Genomic DNA, 19,449 nt, shown 5'->3' with positions numbered 1-19,449 from the left:
AACCTGCGGTGTCCGCACATTTCACAAACCTTGACCTATAATTCGGCAGCGTGTAAGGACGGGTTAGGACCTCAGATAGACACTACTTTTCAGCCATACCCTTGCAATTTTGCACTTCACTGTATTCCAAGTCACAATCATTTTACTGTTTATTATTAAAATGTAACTTAACAGTCATGTTTTCACATACTGTTCTGCCATAGGTAAACATTCAGTCTCATACAAATTTTAAGATTCGGATTTAGTAAACTGTACTATGGAATTAAATGGAGGGCACTCAACTACATGACTCCAGGTGCCAACCTAAAACATCAATCATAATTGAAAAGGAATAGACAAATCTCCCTAAAGTAAAACTAAGATTTTTATTGGGCTGATGAAAGACAAACATTTGATTAACTATTCTGATGAAGACTTTTAATGAAGGCTGAAATGTCAAGCTTTTAATAGTTGCTTAAACAGAGTATAATCTATTAACCTAATACAGTTGGAACGGTAATACGTAGAATCCTCATCTGAAATATGTTAGACCAATTTTTAATGAACGTCACACAAAAAATTGTTAGAATGTTAAATAGGCTAAATTAGAACATACTTGTTGGCTGCTGATTCTGTTGTTTAGTGGGTAATCGGAGAAAAAAATATTCACAGGGTTGTGTTAGGTTGATAAATCCATTTTTAATACACAGGTCTGTACATATATTTCAGCTGTTTGTAATTCAAATCAATCGCTGCTAAATGGAACCAATGACCAAACCACAGAAATAACATTTTATTAGCAGGAAGACAGGAAGCACTTCCACCTGATTAGGAAAAATATGCTAAAATGTGGCTATTGTTTACATACTACGAATCAAATGCAATACTTCTAGAGTTTGAAAAGTCGTTTTTATGCTGTGTACAGACAGAAGCACAAAAAGCAAAGGAACTACAACTTTACTATGAACATTAAATCTCTACCTCCTGTAGTCCAAAGGATAAAACGCACCAGCAACTGGTAAAGTATGTTGAAATATAATTGTATTCAACATTCTGGCTGGTGGACACGTCTTTTTCCCCCATACACACTGTCACAGAGTAACCATGGCAACATTCTGATATTTAGGCATGTAATACCATACACAGGGCAAAAAGTTGTAGGTGATTAGAAAACATGGCTTAAACCTCTATCATCTGCGTTTTCACAAACACCCAAGTACAATAGCTGGAAATGTCCTGTAGAATCACAATGGCACATCTGTGTCCTAGTCTGTGTCCTGAATAGCAACCTTTTCCCAATTTAGTGTTTTACTTTTGACTAAGGGCCTGTTCACAATTAGTACAATAGTGTGCTATCTGGAAAGCACACAAAAACAATCATGCTGAAGCTTTCTGCTTGTTGTGATTGGCAAACCACTCATCACTTTTATCTTCAGCCATAGCCTGAAAATGAATCAATTGAATAGGTTAAACTGCATGTCAACAGTGTAAGAATGCAGTTGTTGAATTTGCATCAATGTTTCTAAACACCAACCTTATCTAACAATGCATTTCCATTGGGGTCCATCTGGGAGAGTTGTCTGAATGCCTCATCCCCCACAAAACAGATCTCATGGGCATCCTATATCACAGATGACCACAGTTATTATGTGGAGAATTAATAAATTATATCCATACTAATAATCTTGTAATGCACTTACTGGATCAGCCAAAATGACCACTTCTACAGTAGCCTTCCCAGGGGTGTCCAAGCTAACCAAAGGAGTAAGGATGTTTTGTTTTTCTTTTTTCATCAAGGCTTCAAGATCTGATAACTGAAGATAAAACACATACTTAAATACAACTTTCAGTTTGCATGTATGTAAGGAGTATGTAGGGCAAAACAACATAAAAAAAAGTACTGTTTAGCATTCCATTGGTTCACCTGCTCACGTGGACAAGAGAATGCTATGCGACCGAAGGCTGTCCCATGATCCACTGTCACACCAATGTCATGAAGTTCTAGTTTACACTGCAGAAATAAAGAACAGAAACACACAGAACAACCCCCCTCCTAGATTTAGCATCATCCAATGAAATCATGAACACATAAACGTATGTTCCAACACTCTCCATATCCCTCCCTATTGCTCTCTATTGTGCATATATACAGATTACCTGGGTGTCTGAGAATCCCATCAGCACTGTTTTTCCCCCCTCATTTCTCTCCATCACCTTCATCCCCAGAAGGGTAGACCAGTAGTATGTTGATTTCTGCAAGTCAGACACTGCTAGAGACACCTTCTGCACGGGATCTTTCACAAATAAAAAAAACAGATACAACCTATTCATATCTAGACTTGTTTCACATCGGTTTGTGCTCTTGCCTACTCCGTGCTGTCATGCAAGTACAACATGAAATGAAAAGGATGATGGCACAAAAACATACAGGTATCCCCTACCCAGTAATTAATTACCTCTTGGAAGGAAATACATCTTAGAGTGCTCCTAGGGTATAATCTACTCTACTTCCCAGTTCCCTACATCAATGATCTTGCATCAAGGAACCATTGACCCACCTTTGGGAGGCTTTTCTTTGTCCACCAGGTAGAAACGGTAACCTCCTGGTGCCTCTGCAAGATAGAGGCCCTCTCCAACCTCAGTGAGGGGCCACCCAAGTTGTTTAGCATTGCTTACAGCCTGACTAGACTGCAGAGTCAGACCCTGTAGCAAATACAATATGGAAAATATGAAGTTAGAAAATACATGAATATAGTATTCATGAAAAAGCATCCACTTACCAGGAAATCATTGCCTAGGCGATATTCTCCCACTCCATAATTGTACGTCAATTCGGCCACAAAGTAATCATCCTCCGGACCAAAGCCGACCATGGTCTTGCTCCATTTTCCATCATAGGGACTGAACACAGACAAACAGGGCTCTATATTAAAATGAATTAGCACGTTCGTAAAAGAGAAAGGGACAGATAAATACTGTATGACTAAAGATGTTAACGGAGAACAAAGTCCATTTCAGGGTGAAGTTGGCACAGATAAGTTGATAGTCTTCCTACCCATTGCAAGTTGCCTTGCACCCCTCTTCAAACTCTTCGTGACGCAAAATCTGGAATCAAATCAATGATTTCGACATGTTGGTAAAGCAACCATCTACTCCCTAGTAACAATTTAGCTGACAGCAAAAAATAATAATATATATATATATATTGAACACAACCACAACAATCGAATGAAACGATGCACTGTGTTTTGCGTAAAATACGTTTGAGACACTGTTGTGCGAGTGAAATCAATTTGCCACATTATGGAAATAACTGAAATGTACCTTCATCCCGAGCACATCTCTATAAAAAGTGGCCGTTTTACTTCTGTCACCAACTTTAAAAACGAAGTGCAAAGCTCGTCTCAAAGCCATGACAGGTCAGGAAGGTATTTTGTGCGTTACACTCTGTCGGTCTCCCTCTTTTCTTCTATTAAGATGGTGCTAAAGACAGAATAGAAAGCAAGACACTCAACTTCATAATGTCGTAATGCACTTTCCTCACTTGCTCACCCGAACCGACCCGACCCAAAAAACATGCCAGTAAGATGTCTGGGTTTGAGGGTGCCTCCTCAATCCTCCTGCTTATTGCCAAATGGACTGAAGGCAATCAATCACATGGCAGCACTGGTTGTGTGGAATTGCGGGGCGCATCTCAGAGTCGGATGTATTCTTTCTTAACTGTCTTTGGTTTTATTAGTTTTATTAGTTTTACTGCCATCTACTGGGTGGAGTTTGATGGTATAAACAACCAACCAACCAAATAAATCGAATGTATCTGGCCACGCCCTCTTCTTCCTGGGGTGTATTCATATAAACAAAATCAACGTTTTAGTTGCTAAACGTTTCTTCAACAAAAGCAAGAAAATTGGCCGTTTGATATAGTTTCTATTGGACAATATTCAGGCAGTTCCCTACTAGTTTTATTCAGTTCGCGTCTGTTTAATTATTTTGACATGTTGCTTATAAAACGTTTAGATTGGGTGTAATAAACACACCCAAACAATTGAAGAAGAATTAACATACCCCTTTAGTAGCCGCATGTAGTAAAGATGGCGGCGTTCATGCGAGGAGTGTTGTGCCATGTTCGTAATGTAGAACGAAGAGATATTCTGCAAATGCGATACGATTGTATAGTACATTCAAAGAGATATGTGAGAGCATTGAAAAGGAGACCCGTGAAAGTGTTATATTGTGATAGTGAAACGAAATCTCCAATATCGAAACAGAGGTCAGATCAAATTGTTCGTAAGCAGTCTCCGGGAGTTACGTCCAAAACGAAGGAGGTCGCTCTGGATGCCAGCTTTATAAAAACTAAAGCTGGCAGTGATGCACGTATTTTCAACACATCATTGAGTACCAGTAATTACAGTCCATCCACAACGTCAGAACATACAACTTATCCGAAGGACCAACTAGGTGGTCTCAAATTCGAAAGGGCCCTTCCTGGTGACAAAAGATTGGCGTATGTATCCGTCTTAAGTTAGCTAGGTGGATTACTGAGTAAATGTATACATTTTCATTATAGCCGCTATTGCATGTCTGTAGTTTACTAGTTACTATAAGTATTTATTGTATGTAGGCTGTGGAAGTTGAAAATCAAGCCAGCCTTTGTATCGTGACCTCTTTCTCCATCTCCCAGGAGGGTGGTAAGTGTGGCTCGTTCCAGAACATTTCGGGAGCACCAGGGTAAGATCCTGATTGAGGGGAGACGTCTGATCTGTGATGCCCTGGCTGCAGGAGCAAATCCTCAAATGGTGTTTTTTAGTTCTTTGGATAGACTGTCTGAGCTCCCCCTGGACAAGCTGAAGAGGGCCACCCTGGTCAAAGTCAAGTTTGAAGACATAAAGATCTGGTCCGACGTTGTTGCACCACAGGGGGTAATAGGTATGGTAGGCTTCGTGTTTAGCTACATTTCCAGAATTATTTTGAAGTTGTTACACAGGAGTGTAATGGTAACACTCAAAAGTTTTAGTACAGGGGGAAAAATTATTAAAAAGCTGAGTATATTGGCAGTAAATGTTCCTTTGCTTGGAAAAGCACTGAATAACTTTACAAAAATACAAATGAACATTAATACAATAAAAAGTAACTATAACAGTTTTTTGTCCAAACAGTAATTGATAGCTTGTGAAACGGCTAGAAAAAATTTCAATGAAATTGAAAACACTGGGCTAGTGAAAGACAGAAAATAGAGTGGACGCTTCAAAATGCTGTCTGGATCTGATTAACAGTTCTTAACTTGAGGGATAGAAGGAAATCTAATGCAGTGTTTGGAAACAATGCAGCAAAGCTCACACTGACTGAAAAGTTTAAAATAATGTGCTACATTGCATGTGGGCCATTGCAGCTAAGAAACCATTTTTGCAATCTCTTTTGATTGTTGCATGAAATAAAGTGACAGGAATGTCGTGTTGCACAAAATGTAATTGAAGATCCAAAAAGCTGTGAGTGACAGAGAGAAATCCAGTGAAGTGCTTACTCAACATTTGGCTAATCATCTTTCACCAAAGTTCACACTTACTGTGAGAAGTCGTCGTACATAAATGGCCTTGCAGGACTAACCATGTCTGCAGAAAGACCACAAGCAACGATAAGGTTTATTAGCATTTACAACACAATCAATTAGTGTGACTTTTTATTGTTATAGTATTTATACACACTATATTTTTATTGTTATAGTGTATTTGTTTTTTGTTTAATGTCAGTTTAGCTTTTTGTCACATTCTTTTTTATCCATTTTCTTAGGATTACTCAAATGTGAGACTGGCATATTGGAAGTACGTTATCTTGATGCTTGTCTCTTGTTTCCATTGTAGCCATATTTTCTCGACCAGACCCATCCCAGCTGACATTTCCTCCCGACCAGCGCAGTCAGTCTTTGCCACTGTCCCTGATCTGTGACAATGTGCGTGACCCTGGAAACCTGGGCACTATTCTGCGCTGTGCTGTTGCTGCAGGTTGCCACAACATCCTTCTCACTAAGGGTATGTTTTTAATTAAAACCTGTAGATGACTGAATGATGGTCACTGTCATAGCAATATAATTCCTTGAATGGGCATTCCTAATACATTTAGCTATAATAGGTGGCCTGATCAGTAGCGCTTGCACTCATACTGAGAGTGGTTCTATCTCTGTGTCTTAGTGGTAAAGGAGGTGCAGAATTAGTGTGTGAAACAGTGCTGTGAGAAACAACAAAAATCCTCCTGTTTTTTTTTTGCATATTCTTGACGCTGAATGTTATCAGATCTTCAATCAACACTTAATATCATATAAAAGGAAACCTGAGTAAAGAACACTTAGATACCTTTTCATATATTTATTAAAAATAATTATGCAAGAAACCAAGTACTTTTTTATAAAACATTATCGCTTCCTAGACTCAAAAACGTGTTACATCACCTTTAGTAGTAATGAGTACAAATGAAGTGCATCCTGTAGTTACTGATAATCAAATTCACATACTACCCATACTACAGTACATAGTATGTCAGATTAAGAATAGTATGTCCCAAACAATAGGGCACTGAAAACAGTATTCCAAAAGTCCCCGGATGGCTTACTATATGAGGAGGATTTATGTATTTGCTTTTTTGGGGTAATATAGCCCACAACCCCTTTATAGCACAACAGAAGAGGAGGGCTTCGCAACAATTCTGACTTTTGACTCATCTTTCTGTGGAACATTGCTCTAGAACTTTTGAGCATCATCCAGGTGCTTTTTGGCAAACTCAAGGTTTTCACCTTGCTACTCTGTCATAATTCCTATTTTATTCTAGTGACACCCTGACTTTAACTAGGTGAGAGAGGCCTGCAGATCCCTGTTGTTTTAGGGTTTTATGACATCCTGGATGATTTTATCCCGAGATTTGTCTACGATCCCAATTTGTCTCTATTGGGAAAATATTGCTCTGATTGCGTTTTGGTTAAATATAGAAAGGTCCATAGAAAGCTCTTTTTCACCCTTTCCAGACTGATATGCACCAACAACTGTTTTCAGTAATTCATTTTGATTGTGGTACGATGTTGGTTTGAATCGTTTGCTGACAAACTCTACCTGATAGCAAGAGACAATGTTAGTTGTATTTATATTGGGCAGGGCTGGCCCAAATCAGGCCTGATTGTTTACCAAGGTATTCACCTGACAATAATAATCCCTTTCATTCTGTTGAATTAACTGCATTAACACCTGAATATTGCATGTTTGATTACCTATCACATAAAAAGAAAGAAGCACCTAACTGGTGTAATTTGCTTCTCAGACTAAGTATATTACCACAACCCACACAAAATAAATGGGAAAATTGCAACAATGCAGAACAGCAGACGGGGGCAAATACTCTTTCGTGGCACTGTATATCTGTCTCTTTTCACAGGCTGTGTGGACGTTTGGGAACCTAAGGTGCTTCGAGCAGCGATGGGGGCCCATTTCCGCCTTCCCATCTTCCCCAGCATGGACTGGGATGACATTCAAACCCAGCTTCCAAAGTCTGTTAAGGTCCACGTGGCAGATAACTGCAGTGGCTCTGAGAGAGAAGTAGCAGCTGACATGGAAGCAAGCCAGTCTGACAAACCTTCAAAGGCAGGAGACTATGGATGGGTGAGGAGCACGCCTAATCGTAAAGACATACGCTATGAGGAATACGAATCAGATTCGGATTCGGACTCTGAACCTTCACTTCCAAGATTGGATATAAAACTGTACCATGAGAGATGGGCTCAGGGGAATACTGGGCTTGTAATTGGTGGAGAGACGTTTGGCTTGAGTCTGGAAGCTATTCAATTGGCTGAGAAGACAGCTGGTCAGAGACTGTTTATCCCTGTGGTCCCTGGAGTGGAAAGTCTCAACACAGCCATGGCTGCTAGCATCCTTCTGTTTGAAGGCAGAAGGCAACTGTTAAATGTAATTGGGACATCTGGAAGGAAACCTGAATCAAACCTACAATGACAATTAAAGATAATTTCTTAGCTGTGTCATTCACATGTTGTTCCTGTTCACTTTTCACGTGTAAACCTTCAAGACTGCACCTCTTCACTTCATAGTGAATCATGTCAGATTGAATCATGTGGATGTATTAAATACCCATGTTCAAAACATATGTGTAATTATTTACCCATTGTTTCAGTGGCTGGAAATTGACAAAATGTGAACCAATTGTGTGTGCACTCCCACAGTCTGGGACTGTTCCACAGATTCAGGAGTGCCCTGGTTGTGGGGTAGACATTAGGAAAACCTGTGACAACACAACCATGAAGGTGTTGGTAAAGTGAGTTGGTATTAGTGAATATCGTTAATATCTCATCAGACGTCGCACCCATTGGACGGAATTAAAACGGCAGGTGACTTCAGTGGTAATGTCCCATACATTTTTTTCAACATAGAGAATGTCCTTGAAACTTTCTGAGGATATGGCCTTAAAGTTTCTATGAGAAGCCTTTTTTTGTGTGTCTTCCTACTCTACAATCTTGGATCACACTCAGTGACGAACCTGTTAAAGCAGTTATCACAGTAACCACAGGATGGAGCCTGAAGCCATGTGAGACCTAACTGAGAATACACAGTGCTTTATTGTATAGTATTAAGGTCTAGTTAAGCACTTACAAAAGCTACAGAACCTATTGTGAAAGATTATAAATGTTACACTACAGTAAACACATTGGTTATGTACAAAGCCAGCCAAATAGACAATGTTTTGTAGAACTGTAGTTATTGTGGATGCATAAATAATACATAAATACAGAACAAATTAAGTGGATAAAGCTAATACTATAAAGTCAATACTATCTAAAATTGTTCCTTTCAATAAAACCAATTTGATCAAATGAAGGAGAACTGGCCTCATGAATGGAGATAGAGTTGATGACATACAGTAATAGACAGTTGTGCTTGACAGTGGATTTTATTAGCTGTGAAGTCATGGCTAGAGACAACCAGTGAGTGACAGAACATGTGAATTCTTACCTCCAACTAAGGTAGATTTTAAATGCCATTTTTGTGCCTTCAAAAATATCTGGCCTTTTCAACAGAGGGGATCTTCACAGAAAATCCTATTTTAAAGGTCATGGTGAGTAAAATGAAAACCATTCATAAGGTAGAGATGACAATCATTCATATCATGATAGTGAACAAGACCAGGGGTTTCCTATACCATTCACTTAACACACTTCAAAGCCAGATGCAATACAAAACAATCCAGTCCAAGCAAATAGAAAATGACCTTTTTAAACAGGGAAATCATAACAAAAGCATTAGGGCTATACCGTATGCACAGCACTCATACTATTAATGCAGCACCTTTAACATAGAAGAACAGAGAAAAGAGACCAGACAGTTACATTGAACTGAAGTTCAGGACATGTTCCTTCTCTGCATACTTGTAAATTACAGGAGTTTAAATGTGTTGCAATCATTTTATTCTTTCTCAGCACAGTTTGGAACACTACAGCAAGGAGGCATTATTGAGAAGACAAAGGCAACGGTAATAATGGTGAAAATTCAAGTCCATTTGTTCAACATTGAGCATGTGGTTTCTTCTAGTATCAATAATGCTAATAACAAAACTGATAAAAAATAAGCTATTGACTGGATGCCAACAAGCAACAGAATCTCCATTTAGTCTATATAGTGTAGGACTACAGTCACTGCAAGGCACCACAGGAGGAGAACACTCCATGACAGAAGGGCATGTTTAAGAAAAGTTTAAATGTCAGTAAAAAGTGAGACCTTTCTCTAACAGTCTGACAGAAAGGAGAGATGGGAATCTGACAAAGGGGAGGATGCTTGCTGGAGCCGGGGGCAGGGTCAGGGTTTGATCAGATGGAGCTGGCAGGAGCTGGGGGTGGGGTCAGGGTTTGATCAGATGGAGCTGGCAGGAGCCGGGGGTGGGGTCAGGGTTTGATCAGATGGAGCTGGCAGGAGCCGGGGGTGGGGTCAGGGTTTGATCAGATGGAGCTGGCAGGAGCTGGGGGTGGGGTCAGGGTTTGATCAGATGGAGCTGGCAGGAGCCGGGGGTGGGGTCAGGGTTTGATCAGATGGAGCTGGCAGGAGCTGGGGGTGGGGTCAGGGTTTAATCTGATGGAGTGGGCAGGAGCCGGGGTGGGGGGGGGGTGGGCAGGGTTTGATCAGATGGCGCTGGCAGGAGCTGAGGGGGTCAGGGTTTGATCAGGTGGAGTGGGCAGGAGCTGGGGAGGGGGGGGTAGTGGGCAGGGTTTGATCAGATGGAGATGACAGGAGCCAGAAGGTCAGGGTTTGGTCAGGTGGAGTGGGCAGGAGCCGGGGGGGAGTGGGCAGGGTTTGATCAGATGGAGATGGCAGGAGCCAGGGGGTCAGGGTTTGATCAGATGGAGCTGTGGGTTTCAGTCCCGTTTCTAGGTGAGCATCTTCTGACCAGGGTAGTGCACTACATAGGGAATAGTGTGCCAGTTGGGAAGCATCCTGGGCGTCCTTCCTAGATGGGCTCCGGTTTGAGCGTCTCAGCCAGGAAGTCTTGGACGAAGGTCTCCACCACAGCCGGCGTGATCTCCTCCACATCCTTAACATACTTGGCCCGGGCGGACATGTCCAGGATGGTGAGCAGTGGAGCGGCCTCAGGCAGGTTGGTGTAGTCTCGCAGGGAGTCGCTCATGTCGTCCTGTTAACAGACAGACGGACGGACGGGTCAGCCACGATCATGTGATGTTGACTTTGTGGGATCCATTGTGGGATGATCTAATTGCGTGACTCTGTACAAGGCGGGTATCATGCTGTCATCAACAGCCGTTTATCCTGTGTGTTATGCAAGGGGAACTGCTGGAGAACTGCTGGATAACCTCTTTATGACAGAATATAAGCACATTTTATTTCCATAAAGTTGTGACTTGATTTTGCCGATAAAACTGGGACAGCATGGAAGGAACTACGCCATTTAATATTAACCTGATATATTCACAACTCAAGGGCAACAGCGTCATTAATGCATGGCTTTGAAGACTGCATATCTTTCTTTAGCTGCAGGTAGTGTGCCTAAAGAGCCAGGGTTCCATCGTGCACCCCACTGTGAGGGGGCCGGAGGGGGTCTGACAACATCCCTCTGTTCAAAGCCTCACTCACAGACTACAACGTCGGTAAACTTCAGAGGCGCATCACGGTATGTTTGGATAGAGCACGCGTGTGTGAGAAGTGGAAAGGGAGGGAGCGCTGTGGATATTATTCCGTTTGTATCTCACTCACGTTCGGGGAAAAGAGCATTGAAAGTGGGTGTGTGTGGTGGGTACAGGACTATATCACTTCCTCAATGTCTTCACAAGTTCTCAAACCCAGATCCAAGCCGTGTTCAGCCCCAGGCTTGATCCCACCCCTCACCCCTTTAACAACGGGGAATTACACACACGGTCTGCGATCATAAGCAGCAGGTGTGTCTGACTAGAACACCGCTGCAGACAGGCACCACCTCCCCAAGCCCCCTCACTTGGAGGGTTTTCCATTATTCACGATAGCACATCATTTCAGCTAGGAACGTTACCGGATCATTCTCCCCCTTTCAACAAAGCTGCATTAGTTCCAGTGGGTCAAGATGTTTTGCCTAAATGTTAAAGAGGATTACAACTGTTGAATTATGTGAAGGTTGCACATTTCAGCTCGGTCACGACGGACTATTTCTGACGTTGTCTGAGACGGCCTCTTCCTTCCACATTACAGGATGAGCGGTCTTCCCCTCAGCTAAAGCCCTATGGGTGAGAGAGACTTGGAAGAGCTCGAAAATGATTTCATATGGAAAAGATTATTTAAAAATACAGGAGTCACAAGAAGCGACCACAGGCTGGCGCTGTCGCAAAAGGCTTGGATCCGTCATGAAATCCCGGCGTTTCGCATTTGTTTTTCCCTTCTTTGTTTTGGACTAAATCTTCTGTTTTCTTCAAAATGGAAGTGAAACTATTAAACCAAAATGGATAAAGCAACACGATCAGCTCTCAGACCTATCGAAGAGTAGCATGGCCGTGTTGTTACCTAAAAAGGACAAGTACGTGTGTGTGCCAACACAAAGTTTGTGACTTCAACTTGTTGCAAAACTGCTAGCAGATGGAACAGTTGACTTATGCTGTGGCATTCAAATTCTGGAGAACTTCCTCACAATCTCTACCATCTCATCTGAGAGCAGATCATTGCCTCTTAAAAACATATTCAAGTTCATAAAAGCATCCAATAAATGTCACAGAGTATCCGCTACACTCTTGAGGATGTTTTAAAGGGTGATTCATGTAGCCACAAGGTAGACTCTAAAGCCATACAAATCTGTGACTCCTCACATCCTCCTTAACCACTTTTCCTGCAAGCTCAGATTGAAGAAATGTCCCCGGGCATCGCCTCAGAAAGAGAAAAAAACTGAGGAATCTTTCAGCGTGGTATTCCCGGCTACTTAGATATGAACAGATGTAATCTCTGTGGCAGCCTTCTCCACAGTGGGAAGTCATGCATCTTCCTTTGTGTGGCTGCTAACCCTGTGTAAGCTGTTCTCCACGAAGAGCAGCCACAGCTAGTCCAGCCTTAAGAGTGAGATAAAAAGACAGAGAGACAGACAACCAGGCCCCGCCCCTCTCTCTCCAGCCCAGCTCTGAACACAGAGACAAAGGGCCTGTGCTACGGCCTGTTGGCTGACTGACTGTTGTGAAAAGGCTCTGTGTGTGCTTACCATATGGAACCTACTGCTGCACAATGGCAGGTTTATTCTGCCCATTGTAGCACAGGCATTCCACCGAGTAGACAGCAGCCATCAGATAAGGGTCTTTAAATGTAAGAAGCTCCCATTGGCCAGATGGCCTGGGTGGTAGCCTGCTGATTGGTAAGCTGGAGAGCCTGGAGACTTCTCCAGGCACTCGCCGCATGGTTAGCAGAACAGTGGACTATCACACAGTATATCACTGTGTTATGAAATGGAAACAATTTAGACCAGCGAGAGCCTGTACCTTTAAAATACATCCACTTAATTCATGGGAGGATTTTCTACTTGCGATGGGTGTGTCATGCAATAAGTGATGTGTGTGAGTGCGGCAGCCTCGGAGTGATCGGGCAGACCATTCTGGAGTTTTTAGAGGGCTTGGTGTAGGACCATTTGGACCTCAGAGCATGCATTAAGGTCTGTTAGGTTGTGCAGCCACATAGAAAACCAAAGTTCTGCCACTGAACTCTTTGTTAGGTAACACCCAAGTAGAGTGGCATTGGACTAGTGACATTTGTAAAGTGTTACCTTATTTAATTGGTATATCTTTCCTAATTCCAGGATACAGTCAGTTTGAATATTTGCTTCTTGATTATTAATTGTTTAATTTCTTTTAACTGTTTCACTGTATTGCCAAGAGAAGATAAACAGCACACTACTGGGCCATAAATAACCTGCCTGTCTGGCCTACAACACGCGCAGTGTCACATAGGCCTCAGTGTCTACATGACCTTTAAACCCTCGGGTCAGGGAGGTTAGCAGGTGAGACAAGCATCAGGCTAAACTGTTAGCAGAATAAGACTGTCTGGTAAATGACAAAACGATAAGTGTAATTTCCTAATATTTGCTAAATAAATCCAATCCAAGTTTTTTGGTCAAATCCAGTTTAGCAAATGTTGTAGCAGGTATAGTGAAATGTTTCTATTCCTACATAATGCAGCAGTCTCAAACAGTATTTATATGATATAAGCAAGAATACAATAAATAATAATGCTAAAAAAATAAGCCAAACTTATTAAGCCAAACCAATCCAAATACCACTGAAGGAATATTCCAAATGGTAAACTACATGTAAACAAAATCGGTAAAAAAACCAAATACAACAAACTTGGGGAGGGTCAAAGCAGACCCTTTGTCATTCAGTGGAGGCCGGTGTTGCTTCACTGATCCAGTGAATCACCCCCAGCACAGCAGCTGTCAGGCAGATGCAAACAGGCCTCAACCAGGCCTCAACCAGGCGAGGCTGCATCAGGGGGAATCATGTAACCCCAGCCTCTGCTTGGCATTAACAGAATGGTCCAATGGCCGGGTTTGACAGGGTATATCCAGCCTAAATGGTACCCTATTCCCCAGAGGGCCCTGGTCCAAAGCAGGGCACAACGTAGGTAATAGCATGCTATTTCAGACAGAAGCTCAGTCTGAAGATTATTCAGATCCATCTACATGTAACCCAGACGTTGACAGGAAAACTGGACCTGCTCTACATTACAGGGGCTGCCAGTGGGGACAGAGTGATCATGAACCTAGAGAGCAAGCAAGACCTTTCAGCTCAAGAAAAGGTTCATTTTGCACTTATAGTACACCCCTCACATTTTTGTAAATATTTGAGTATATCTTTTCATGTGACAACATTAAAGAAATTAAACTTTGCTACAATGTAAAGGAGTGAGTGTACAGCTTGTATAACAGTTTAAATTTACTGTTCCCTCAAAATAACTCAACACACAGTCATTAATGTCTAAACCGCTGGCAACAAAAGTGAGTACACCCCTAAGTGAAAATGTCTAAATCGGGCCCAAAGTGTCAATATTGTGTGTGGCCACCATCATTTTTCAGCACTGCCTTAACCCTCTGGGGCATGGAGTTCACCAGAGCTTCACAGGTTGCCACTGGAGTCCTCTTCCACTCCTCCAGGATGACATCGCGGAGCTGGTGGATGTTAGAAACCTTGTGCTCCTCCACCTTTCGTTTGAAGATGCCCCACAGATGCTCAACTTCTTGAGTAAGGCAGCGGACGTCTTGGATGTGTGTTAGGGGTCGTTATCATGTTGGAATACTGCTCTGCTTCAGTATGTCACAGTACATGTTGGCATTCATGGTTCCCTCAATAAACACCAACTCCCCATTGCCGGCAGCACTCATGCAGCCCCAGACCATGACACTCCCACCACCATGCTTGACTGTAGGCAAGACACACTTGTCTTTACCGAATGTGATGTGCACTCAACTTCTTTGGTCAACATGGTGAGGCCTGTTTTGAGTGGAACCGGTCCTGTTAAACCGCTGTATGGTCTTGGCCACCGTGCTGCAGCTCAGTTTCAGGGTCTTGGCAATCTACTTATAGCCTAGGCCATCTTTAGGTAGAGCAACAAAAAAAGAATCTGATCCTCAGACAGTTCTTTGCCATGAGGTTCCATGTTAAACTTCCAGAGACCAGTATGAGGGAGTGTGAGGGCGAGGACACCAAAATTGAACACACCTTTTCCCCATTCACACCTGAGACCCTGTAACACAAACAAGTCCAAATTGGGGTAATTGGGCCCAATCTGGACATTATCACTTAGGGGTGTACTCACTTTTGTTGCCAGCGATTTAGACATTAATGGCTGTGTGTTTAGTTATTTTGAGGGGACAGCAAATGTACACTGTTATACAAGCTGTCCACTCGCTACTTTACATTGTAGCAAAGTGTAATTTCTTCAATGTTGTCACATGAGAAGATTTACTCAAATATTTACAAAAATGTGAGGGGTGTATTCACATTTGTGAGATACTGTATGTTACCAAAATGTATTGGAATTAAAGCAGTCCAGGTGAACGAATTCACTAAGCAATATGCAAAAAAAATGTGTTGTCACACTCAAGTCAAGCACCTGTCTGTGACAGCAACATGTGTGTCCTTCAGTCTTTCAGGCAGAGAGTTATACTGGACAGAAGGGAACACCCCATGGCTGAAAACAAAACCTGGCTCACCTAACACAGGACACCAGGACCCACAGTGACCTCCCTGAGAGCTAATCAAGTCATTAGCTGCTCCTGCTAACTGCAGGAAGAAACACAAAACATGCCCTTCTGATTTAAGTCCATCGTCCCTTAGGCACTAAGGACAGGCAGCAGGACAGGGCATACTGGAGACGAGGGGGACATAGAGGACTGAGGACAACACCGAATGTGGAGATAGATGGATGTTTTGTGAGGGAGCGGAGGGAGAGGTGCACAGCTGTTATCCAGAGAAGGAGAACAGGCCCTGCTGGTACCCTCTGGCTCTTCCTATCATCAGATGGACAGCTGGTACTGGGCCATGCTGCTGGTACCCTCTGGCTCTTCCTATCAACAGACGGACAGCTGATACTAGGCCATGCTGCTGGTACCCTCTGGCTCTTCCTATCATCAGATGGACAGCTGGTACTGGGCCATGCTGCTGGTACCCTCTGGCTCTTCCTATCATCAGATGGACAGCTGGTACTGGGCTGCGGTCCACGTGGTGAACCTCTCATTAAAGACGCTTTCTCCCCTCACACTCTACTGTTGTTTATATCCATGTGGGTTGGTGAGTAGAGGCATGTTCTCTACTGGAGGATTATAATATGTGATAACTGAAGCAGATGGCACCATCATTCCAGAGCCTAGCTACCCCAAACACATAACCAAACATGTAGACAACAGCAGTGGGAGAGGACACCACACAAGGCAGGAATTCAAAACAACCAGAAGGCCAAAAGCGAAGACATCACCAGGCGTGAACATATTTCTCCAGGTCAGATGGAGGTGTGGACGTGTCCGGTGTCTCTCACCTCGCCAGCCACGAAGAAGAGCAGCGGCGTCTCCTCCTCCTTGGCTTTGTACTTAGCCATGATCTTCTCCGCGATTGGCTGGATAAGTTCCTTCGCCGGCTCCAGCTCTCCCTCCTCCTCCGCATCTTGAACGACAGAGGTGGAAACAGACTGTAGCATCGTGAAAACATTACAAAGAAGCACCACGGTGTGTGGAGTGAGCTCAATGAAGAGGCGTGAAGGGAATGCGGAGACGTCAGCAGAGAGAAAAGCCCAGTGAGAACGTGACGGGAGGAGAACCGACAGAGAGATGAAAGGAGGACAGCAGAAGGGTGACCCCTCTGGACTCATCACTGTCCACTCTGCCGTTCACTCATTGCCCATTCCGTTCTCACTGTCTTGTCATATACGTCTGACCTGATGCCCACACTGGCCACTTTGACCGGAGTCACTTAGCAGAGTGTTTCCTACTGCAGCTGACAGACAGTTACACACTGCCTTTTCAGCCCGTCTTCCCCTTACATGCTCATACACTTTAATAACACGTGTCTCTATAACCTGTCCAGTATAACTTGCACAGTGCTCCTCAGCACGCATTGCTATTTATAGCGAGACGTTTTTATTATTATAGATTCTCACATTTATTTTTGCTCCACTGACCTCATAAGAACATGGCTGAACTACACAGCAGGGCCCTGGATCAGCTACCTGAATCAACTGTCTGTCTACTCAGAAATAGCAGGAGGACCCTTGTGGAGCTGCGCGGTGGGGACCTACTTTGCGATGTTTATCCACTCTTCCACTCACCCACAAACAGTACGAGGCAGGGCCCCTCGTGGAGCTGCACAGCGTTGGACTCGCTGAGCTCCAGCACGGGCCGGGGGTGCCAGGGGAAGAGCCGACACTCTGGGTCGTTCAGCACCTCCACACGGCCCTGTCGCGTGATCATGTGACCCTCGGCATCCAGCAGAATCAGGGTGGGAATACCTGGGGAGGAGGGAAGGAGGGAGGGAGGAAAATCTGAAATTGTAGATGTTGCAACTCTTCCCCGCCTGTTCTTGGCTAGTTGCTCTCACCACACAGGGCTGTATTTCCTCTCTCCCACTGAGTGGACTTGTGCGGTATGGAGAATCCTTCAGTTCCTCTCAGGCTCTGACCAGCCTCTACATCTCTCTGAGGCTCTAACCAGCCTCTCCATCTCTCTGAGGCTCTGACCAGCCTCTCCATCTCTCTGAGGCTCTGACCAGCCTCTCCATCTCTCTGAGGCTCGGACCAGCCTCTGCTCTAAGCCTCTCCATCTCTCTGAGGCTTTGACCAGCCTCTCCATCTCTCTGAGGCTCTGACCAGCCTCTGTTCTCAGCCTCTCCATCTCTCTGAGGCTCTGACCAGCCTCTCCATTTTTCTGAGGCTCTGACCAGCCTCTCCATCTCTCCGAGGCTCTGACCAGCCTCTCCATCTCTCTGAGGCTCTGACCAGCCTCTCCATCTCTCTGAGGCTCTGACCAGCCTCTGCTCTAAGCCTCTCCATCTCTCTGCTCTGACTCCTGCTGTGCTCTCTGTTCTCCAGATTCTTTTTTTTACGCCCAACCCTCTTCTTTACCGCCATCTTTTAGATTACAATCTCTCTGCCGTATTAAACAGCCTTATCAAAAACAGACACAGAGAGCAGTGTGTGTTCTTTGGCTGGGAGAGAGAGTGTGTGTGTGTGTGTGTGTGTGTGTGTGTTGGGTGGGGGCCCAGGGTTTGAGTGTGGGAGGGGGGCGGTACGGACTCGTCCTGCAGGCATTCCAAACATTCCAGCCAAGAGAGGCAATGAGCCAGCACGCTAACTGTATCCACACTACACTACGCCCCTCTGCTCAGAGAGACAGAGGAAAAGAGCAAGAAATCCATGAAGTAGAGAAAGACAGAGAGAGAGAAAGACCGAGAGCGAGAGATAGAGAGTGGCAGCAAAAGTGAGGCAGAGAGAGACAAGCAAATGTTTAGGGACTTCTTTGGACACCAGGTCCTGGATGGCAAGGAGATTGGTCATGGTTAGGGACTGTCTTTTGCTCTGCCCTTTGAAGCCTCTAGTGATCTAGGGCAGTATAGTCACTAAACCAGGCAGTTATATAGCCAAGAACCTCTCAATCTTTTTAGACTCTTTTGGAGGAAGTCTTTTGGAGGTAGTCGAGGCCAACATCATAGTACCCTGCAACCCTCTGCTGGCTTGCCTTTGCTAAGCAGAGACTGTCATGGTTGTTCCTGGATGGGAGACCAGCTGCTGGTTGAAGTGGTAATGGCAGAGCAGTAGGAAGCACTCTTCCCTCTGGTCTAGAGAAGTAATCCCAGTGCCCCAGGGCAGTGAATGGGACATTGCCCTGCACAGGATGCCCTCTTTTGGATGGGACATTATATGGTTGTTCTGACTCTGCTGTCACTAAAGGTAAAACGTTTGAGACCGAAAGACAGGTATGGTTTTAGAATGTTAACGAGAGTTTACATTCCAGGCAGAGATAAGGGGAGTAATCGACACAAACTTAATTTCAGGACTATCTGAGTCATATTAGTAACTATCCATACATTCCCCAACCAGAAGCCTTTGATTACAGGCAACTTCCACACTGGGACACAAATCCAAACGTTTACAGAAAACTCTGTCAGGACCTCAGGCAAACCATAAAACAGGCAAAGTGTAAACATAAAAAAACGTCTATGCCTGCTCTGAAACTTGTCAGATGTTGGAGAGCTTTCAAAGTATCACCAACTGCAAAGGAAAGCACAGCCATTAACTGCCCGGCTCCTCAAACCTACCGGACAAGCAAAATGCATTCTACGCTCACACCCAAGCAAGTAACACTGAAGTATGCATGAGCCCACTTGCTGTTACGAATACGTTGGCTATTTGTTCTCACTCTCCTTTAACAATTCAAGACTTCTAAACAGGTTAGCATTGGGAAGGCCAGATGGAATAACAAAGGCAC

At 43.8% G+C, this 19,449-nt stretch overlaps 3 protein-coding genes across 6 annotated transcripts in view; 1 reads left to right on the top strand and 2 right to left on the bottom strand.

Moving 5' to 3' along the window:
* Window positions 1-637: 637 nt before the first annotated feature.
* Window positions 638-4,153, bottom strand: glod4 (glyoxalase domain containing 4). 2 transcript variants are annotated; one of them, XM_010865323.4, is made up of 10 exons: window positions 4,045-4,153; window positions 3,304-3,462; window positions 3,035-3,084; window positions 2,760-2,880; window positions 2,538-2,682; window positions 2,137-2,273; window positions 1,904-1,990; window positions 1,680-1,793; window positions 1,514-1,600; window positions 638-1,422 (listed from the first exon to the last, which is right to left on the bottom strand). In XM_010865323.4, the coding sequence occupies exons 2-10, from the start codon at window positions 3,391-3,393 to the stop codon at window positions 1,357-1,359; spliced, it is 897 nt and encodes a 298-aa protein (XP_010863625.1). In that variant the 5' UTR covers window positions 3,394-3,462; window positions 4,045-4,153; the 3' UTR covers window positions 638-1,356. The 2 variants fall into 2 exon arrangements, with proteins under 2 accessions (XP_010863625.1, XP_010863622.1); XM_010865320.4 differs by lacking the exon at window positions 4,045-4,153 and having other exon boundaries at window positions 3,304-3,691.
* mrm3a (mitochondrial rRNA methyltransferase 3a) lies at window positions 4,048-8,114 on the top strand. Its single transcript, XM_013135029.3, has 4 exons — window positions 4,048-4,483; window positions 4,661-4,905; window positions 5,838-6,005; window positions 7,396-8,114. The coding sequence occupies exons 1-4, from the start codon at window positions 4,071-4,073 to the stop codon at window positions 7,965-7,967; spliced, it is 1,398 nt and encodes a 465-aa protein (XP_012990483.1). The 5' UTR covers window positions 4,048-4,070; the 3' UTR covers window positions 7,968-8,114.
* A 1,283-nt stretch (window positions 8,115-9,397) lies between these two features.
* The window catches only part of nxn (nucleoredoxin), a 65,028-nt gene continuing 54,976 nt past the window's right edge, over window positions 9,398-19,449 (bottom strand). For all 3 annotated transcript variants that reach the window (XM_034291602.1, XM_034291604.1, XM_034291603.1), the window contains exons 6-8: window positions 17,295-17,474; window positions 16,509-16,633; window positions 9,398-10,650 (exon numbers count right to left, since the gene is read on the bottom strand). In XM_034291602.1, coding sequence (XP_034147493.1) covers window positions 10,468-10,650; window positions 16,509-16,633; window positions 17,295-17,474 — 488 coding nt within the window. In that variant the 3' untranslated portion in view covers window positions 9,398-10,467. The remainder of the gene's footprint in view (window positions 10,651-16,508; window positions 16,634-17,294; window positions 17,475-19,449) is intronic.

This window comes from Esox lucius, chromosome 1 (genome assembly GCF_011004845.1).
Source record: "Esox lucius isolate fEsoLuc1 chromosome 1, fEsoLuc1.pri, whole genome shotgun sequence".
Taxonomy (NCBI): Eukaryota; Metazoa; Chordata; class Actinopteri; order Esociformes; family Esocidae; genus Esox; species Esox lucius.
Note: the sequence above shows the minus strand (reverse complement) of the source record. Positions and strands in the feature narration are given on the sequence as shown.

Coding starts and splice junctions, on each gene's coding strand:
- glod4 (XM_010865323.4), bottom strand. CDS start 3,393: ATGGCTTTGAGACGAGCTTTGCACTTCGTTTTTAAAGTTGGTGACAGA. Junction 2,683..2,759: donor GCCTAGGCAATGATTTCCTG/GTAAGTGGATGC, acceptor TATTTGCTACAG/GGTCTGACTCTGCAGTCTAG. Junction 1,423..1,513: donor GAAATGCATTGTTAGATAAG/GTTGGTGTTTAG, acceptor ATTCATTTTCAG/GCTATGGCTGAAGATAAAAG.
- mrm3a (XM_013135029.3), top strand. CDS start 4,071: ATGGCGGCGTTCATGCGAGGAGTGTTGTGCCATGTTCGTAATGTAGAA. Junction 4,484..4,660: donor CCTGGTGACAAAAGATTGGC/GTATGTATCCGT, acceptor TCCATCTCCCAG/GAGGGTGGTAAGTGTGGCTC. Junction 4,906..5,837: donor TGCACCACAGGGGGTAATAG/GTATGGTAGGCT, acceptor TTTCCATTGTAG/CCATATTTTCTCGACCAGAC.